Source organism: Carassius carassius, chromosome 12 (assembly GCF_963082965.1).
Source record: "Carassius carassius chromosome 12, fCarCar2.1, whole genome shotgun sequence".
In the NCBI taxonomy this organism is placed as follows: domain Eukaryota; kingdom Metazoa; phylum Chordata; class Actinopteri; order Cypriniformes; family Cyprinidae; genus Carassius; species Carassius carassius.
The window spans coordinates 13,285,548-13,292,627 of record NC_081766.1 but is presented as its reverse complement, the minus strand read 5'-3'; the positions used below and the strand labels follow the sequence as shown (position 1 = coordinate 13,292,627).

The 7,080-nt window shown below is 37.5% G+C and overlaps 1 protein-coding gene across 1 annotated transcript; it reads left to right on the top strand.

The window, feature by feature from the left end:
• Positions 1 to 4,400: 4,400 nt before the first annotated feature.
• mycb (MYC proto-oncogene, bHLH transcription factor b) lies at positions 4,401 to 6,664 on the top strand. The gene is made up of 3 exons (XM_059563540.1): positions 4,401 to 4,586; positions 4,858 to 5,521; positions 5,805 to 6,664. The coding sequence occupies exons 2-3, from the start codon at positions 4,867 to 4,869 to the stop codon at positions 6,329 to 6,331; spliced, it is 1,182 nt and encodes a 393-aa protein (XP_059419523.1). The 5' UTR covers positions 4,401 to 4,586; positions 4,858 to 4,866; the 3' UTR covers positions 6,332 to 6,664.
• The last annotated feature ends 416 nt before the right edge of the window (positions 6,665 to 7,080 follow it).

Below are 7,080 nucleotides of genomic sequence, written 5' to 3'. Positions count from 1 at the left end.
TTTCATAATTACGTCTATTGAAGTATTTTTTTGGGGGGGGGGGCATTTATTTTGTATCTCAGGATGTTCGGGATAGAAAATATTAAAGTACTATAAAGTCTGATTTACGATCCCTCCCAAATTAACTGTTTTCAAGTTTCTACATGAGACAATGATACACAGCTACTAAGGATGTAGTGTTTGTTTCATTTAGATGATAATGAAGTCTGGCTGAGCTTTTTCTGTATTTGAGATTTCATGGACAATGCAAAGTCGTGATAGAAACGTTAATTATAGTTTCAAAAGGAAAGTCTTCAGTCCTCTCATTAAATGTGAAAATGTGGTTTAAAGTGGTCTATGGTGAGGTTCTTATGTTCTGTCTTCTATTAAAATGGAGAAAAGAGTGTGTTTGTCACTTTTACTGCAATTGATGAGAAGTCTGCTGCACAGAAAACAAAATTATATATCTAGCACTCTGGAATTTACAGTATTTGCAATGTGATTGATGTAAAAATAAGTGAAAATGATTTCACGATGCCCCCTACCGTGCAATTTTGACATTGCCGTGACTTCTGAACACTGACCTAGTACACGAACAGCTGAGGGTCAGAGCAGGATTGAGGCACACATGCTCTGTGCGTATGATCAGTGAGCTCAAAGATAATAATAATAACATTATTAAACATAATAGGAACATTTTTATGAGCATTTTAGTACATTTCCTCAAATCAAAACACATTCACTGCAGGAATTGAATTTTCTTTTATTTTCTTATTTTTTCGTATATTTCATTATTTGTATTTAATTTTCTATTTATTTATTTTTTTAAGAGCATGCCAGACCTGCATTTCACTGCTTGTTGTATGTCATATAACTTGTATGTGACAAATAAAATCTTGAATCTTGAGGTCTTTTACCCCACGGAGCCATGTGAGGCACTTTTTATAATGGATGGATGCGCTCTGTTTGACTACTTTTGGATTGTTGAAAAAAACAACTGCCTGCTGCCATTATAACATTTGAAAGAGCAAGGATAATTTGTGAAATAATCTGATTGGATTCCTCTGAAAGAAGAAATTCATACACACCTACAATGCCATGAGAGTGAATAAAACGTGCATTTTTGGGTTAACTGAGTCATGCTTTACTCTGGAACATGCAGTGCAACATATTATTATTTAAAAGGAATATCTCTTTACACCAAGATATTTTCAGATCATTATTAAAATGGTGGGACAGATTAGACTGAATTGCAAGCAGACAAAACTGGATTAAGGAAAAAAGCTCATACGTTGTACTGGTTGGCCACATTTTATGACATTCAGAAATCATGTAGAATACCGGTAAAGAAAATAACATGCAAAATTTTTCCCCTTTTTAAGCCTAGTTGGTTCCGGAGGTGTATTTTCCACTTATTTTCCCATTGGGATTTTAAAGTCTTCGTGTTCAGCAAAACAAATACATTTGCACAGACTTTTAACAGTTTAATACAGGAAGTTATTTTGAATGTTTGTAACCAAAACAGTTGAGGAGCACCATTTACTTTTAACTTTCATGTTTGGTTACAAACATTTTTCTAAATATCTTCCACTTGAGCTTTCCTTTTAACAAAACACACAACTTTAATAGTGTATGTACATATCTGTGTTCAGTTGTTATAATGTTATTAAGTAATGCAATATTTTGTGTTTTCCCAACCATCCAGTGAAATTGAAGATATTGTGAAAGAAATTGACGAGGGAATTCTGATTGCAACTGATGAGCAGCAATGTGATGTGCTTCCCAAGGAATAACCAAGATTGCCCTCATTTGGACATCCTGTCATCACTGACATCTCCCATGTCCCCAAGGCATTTGGACTCGTAATGGGCCTGTATGCAGTGAGCATTCACTACCTCAAGCGCATTAAATTTATCATTGAGGCTCTGCAAAACCTTGCGAAGAACAGCTGCTCCCACCAATGTTCAGGATGTGTTCATGGGCTTCACAGCAAGCTCTTTCATAAAAATATGAAAGACATACATATACAAAATAAATTCTTCAAATTGACAAGAGCTTTTGCAGTCCTTTTTCTCTCTGTTTCTTGTATTATGACCACTTAATTGCATTATGATGGGGAGAGTTTGGAAACTTTCTCTAACTGTGATTGCTTTTGCCTATACATATATTATATAATATCTTGGCTTCTCATTTTGACCAATAACTTGCACTATGTTTGGGGAGTGCATGTAAACTTGTGCAGGGTTAATATGCAGGTACTAAGGTAAACTTAATACTAAGGTATGAAATTTTAAATAATCCCTGCGGTTTTGATGTCACGAATTGAAATGCAACTAATTATGTTTCACAATCCCATGCCAAGGTTATTATATAGCACACTTTCAATTGTCGGTTCAGATCTTTAGACGTGTATGTGTGTGTGTGTGTGTGTGTGTTTGTTTTCAATTTTTTTCAGTTGTGAGTTGATGTGTTGACAGCAAATTGCTTGTTCAATTTAAATGTGAATGAAATTGTTGTCTCTATCATTTAATAGTTTTTGATATTTTTTAAGTGTCTTGTCATCTTTATTTAAAAATTTAAGGTAGTGGGGTTACATTTGCTTATGTTTATTGATCCAAGAAAAAAAAGAGTCCCATTTGACACAACATGAATTAGGTTGACTGGACTGGGAAATAATAGTCAATTCAAGTTAAACTAATTTATTAACTGGACTAATTCCACTCTAATGGGAAGTTGTTTCAACAAAAAATATATTGTCAAGATAAAAAAAAATTATTTAGGCAGCAAGGTAACAAAGTATTTTTAGTTGACTCAACAAATTCTTTTTTATAGTGTATGTACGGTACAGTGCATTCCCATGGGGTCAGCCTTTCCGTTGTGCACACTTGGCACAAGTGTGAAAAGAAAAAACCTTTAATAGTAACCCCAATGTGAAAGCCCAGACCTCCCCGCTTCTCTCAGCACTCTCTCACAACCAGGATCCTCTCTCATGGCTAAACATGGGCCTTTGGCATTATGCAAATTAAGGGAGGATGAGTTGAGTTGAATGTCTGGTAGTAAATGGACCTGTTGGTTCCCAGAAAGACCCCTGTGTGAGAGGAGTGCATGCCTGATGAATCTGTGCTCAGCCATATATCACACATCAAACACTGTCATGTTGAGCATATCTTGAAAAGTATTAAGTCCACACTCCCTACTCACCATTCTTTTTTTTAAGCTTTAAGGTTTTTATTCTTCTGTGGAACATAAAAATATTTATTTATAATAGAATGCCCAAGTGAAAAAAAGTGAATGTAACCACAAATGTTTTCTATGAAAAACAAAGTTTAGGTTATCACATAAACCTTTCAATATTGCTTTAGAGGACTTGAAATGTAATGTGGTGTATTTCTTCTCTTTTTTTTCCATCAATTTTGAGCTTGTCGGCCATTGAAGTATTCTCCAACTTTTTAAAAAAGAGCAGTTCAACTGTTTGATAAGAAATCAATCTTAAGCATCAAACTGAGCATATTGGAATTATTTGTGCAAGACCACGCTGAAGACTGGAGTAATGATGCTGAAAAATAAATAAAATGTAAATAAATTACATTTTAATAAAGTCAAATAAATAAAATAGAACGTTTTCCTTACTGTAGTAATACTTCACAATATTACTGTTTTACTATATTTTTGAAAATACATTATATATATATATTACAGATGGCCACCAGAGGGAAGTACTAACCACTTCTGAATAAATCAAGAACATTTGCTCCTTTATCTATCAGGTCAAGATCAAACACTATATCAGACTTATTTCGATAATCAGTCATAAAACTGACTATAATCTTAATGCTTATGATGATTAGGCTAAAACAAATAGCTTACAGCATTCGCCTACTTTAACGCAAATAAGACAGTAACTGCATTAATTAACAATAAACACTACAATAAAAGAAATAATTCTCATTCTCGAAAATAACAGTCGGATAGGTTTAATGTAATTATCAGAAACTATTCATTTGGATAATTGGGCCGTCTGCGTATTTATTTTAATCAACAGTTACATAGGCCTATTTGTGGTTGTAAATAAAATCGCCCCTTCTGACACCCAACACAAACAACTGTGAGGGGAGCTTGTAAACGGTGTCAATAAGACGTGATTTTGGGTTCAGGTGTAGGCTACTACAGAGCATAGATTCTCTGAATCATCCTCCTGCTAAACTCAATGTGCAACAAAGCTCCGCCCGGAATAAGTCCGCGGCTGCAAGTAGTCCCATCAATCGTTTTCATTAATTAATGCCATGTCTTAAATATCTTTTTTCATGCTTGCATACAATTGCCAGTGTATCATTGACGTGTTACTAGAATAACTAAAAAGAAACGTTTATGTTCCGTTCATCTTTCACATTTGGCGGGAACGGCGCATGAATATCAAGAGGAGGAAAACAATCCGTAGTATTAAAACCCGCGGGAGCAGCTGTTCGGAATCTTGCAGATGACAAGCAGCCGCAGGTTGAGCGGCGCGACCCACTCACTCACACTTTGGACTTACATTCACCTGATAGTTCACATACACTGACATCTGACCATATTGTCAGTTTTCATTCAGTTTCGCCGCAGCTACGGTAAGTCTGTCTGAATTATGATTTATTCTCATTCTTTACTTTTTTATCCATTTATTTGTGCATATATATTTGGCGAGCTATTGGTCATTAAACCATTTGTACCAAATATAAAAACCATATTCTTGGAATTTAGATATTTTAGGTTTACATGACTTGCGTTCTGTATTACTTAATACGTACCACATTCAGTAAGTTGATGCGTTTGTAGGACAACTGTACTTAACTGAAGTTTAGGCTTTAGATGAATTTAACCATAATGTATTCTTCACAGGCATTCACCATGCCTCTGAATTCAAGTATGGCGAGTAAAAATTATGATTACGAATACGACTCCTACCAGCCCTATTTCTATTTCGACAACGAGGATGAGGATTTCTATAACCACCAGCACGGACAGCCACCGGCGCCCAGTGAAGATATATGGAAGAAGTTTGAACTGCTGCCCACTCCGCCGCTGTCCCCGAGCCGGTGTCCCTCGCTGTCAGACCCCTTCCCCTCCACGGCCGACCAGCTGGAAATGGTCTCGGAGTTTCTCGGGGACGACGTGGTAAACCACAGTTTTATTTGCGACGCGGATTACTCCCAGTCTTTTCTGAAGTCGATTATCATTCAGGACTGTATGTGGAGTGGTTTCTCCGCCGCGGCCAAACTGGAGAAGGCGGTGTCGGAGAGATTAGCGTCGCTGCAGGCGGCGAGGAGAGAGTCCTCCAGGAGCGACTCTGTGGACTGCTTTCGGTCCAGCTCTAACGTCAGCTACCTTCAGGACATGAGCACCCCTGCCTCACAGTGCATTGACCCATCAGTAGTGTTTCCTTTTTCGTTGACTGACAGCTCAAAGTCGTGTAAACCGTCATCCACACCGACTTCCACAACCGTGCCACTGGATACTCCACCTAATAGTGGGAGCAGCTGCAGCAGCAGTGACAGTGATTCCGGTGAGTTATAGACTGCTTTTCTTTTTAATGCTGATGAAATGTACTCGTTTGACTGGTCGGCTTACACTTTTACATAAGTTACGATTTATAAACTGTAATTATTGCTGCGTATTTTTTTTTTTTAACAAAAGAATCTGGTGGTTAAAGCGTTAATCCTAGATTGTAGCGTCAATTGCGTAAAGGGACTCGCACGCCCACTGCACGCCAGTCTACGCTAAACTGTCTACTACGAATAAGCAGAGCTGAAAATTGACGTCTATTTTTTGCTTTTTAATCCATCTAGATGACGAAGAGGAGGAGGAAATCGACGTTGTCACGGTGGAAAAGAGAAAGTCTGTGAGAAAGCCTGACGCAAACGCAACGCATCAAAGCCCCGTTGTCCTCAAGCGGTGTCACGTTAATATTCACCAACACAATTACGCTGCGCATCCATCCACGCGGAGTGAGCAGCCTGCGGTCAAGCGGATTAAATTCGAGAGTCCCATCCGAGTGTTTAAACAAATTAACCACAACAGAAAATGCTCGAGTCCCAGGACGTCGGACTCTGAGGATAACGACAAACGCAGGACTCATAACGTGCTCGAGCGGCAACGGCGGAACGAGCTCAAACTCAGTTTCTTCGCGCTGAGAGACGTGATTCCTGACGTGGCCAACAACGAGAAAGCTGCCAAAGTAGTGATACTTAAGAAGGCGACGGAGTGTATAGCGAGCATGCAAGAAGATGAACAAAGACTTATTTCACTTAAGGAGCATTTAAAGAGAAAATGTGAACATTTGAAACTGAGACTTGAGCAGTTAAGCAGTTCTTAAGTTGCTTGGACTTAATTTATGGACTTGAACCTGTTTTAAGCATCCTTGTATGGTCACGTCAATACAAGGTCTAGAGGGCGTGGCAAGTGACGTAGTGAGCAATCTGACGTCGATTTATACAATAGCACTGCCTCAGTTTGAACATAATGGAGGTTAGATTTATTTGTATTTAATTTTTTATTAATGAAATGGTCTGCAGTTCTGTTTACTGTTGGCCTTAACTTAATGTTTTGTTTTTGTAAGTTTTGTACATACTGCACATATGTATTCAAGATACTGTTGATTTCTGGATCATAAAATGCGTTTCTCTATAAAACTGTTTTCTTGGGTTAATCTTGTCTTCAATGTGGACTCATTACTTTTTGCTGCATCTTTCAGTCTCCTGATGACCCACTTCAAAGCCTTCAATTAGGCAATACATTAAGATACAGTCATGCACTCATTTGTGTAATTGATTTGACGTTCAGTGTATGTAAGACTGTTTTACATATAATTTACCTTGGCAATGCCATCATCTGTTTGTAGCTTTTTAGGATGACTAATGCTTGTGTCAGATTTACATTCTCTATTTACAAGCATCAAAGCCAGTGCCTTATGTAAAGCCACTTAGACTGAATCACACATCCCATTGATTTTTGTTACAGATAACTGCATTTTATTCTACAAGAATATAAAGATGGGAGTCTGATTTTGAGTACATAATGAGAGTAATTTCTCTATATATTTTACTATAAAACTGCTGGCTTAAT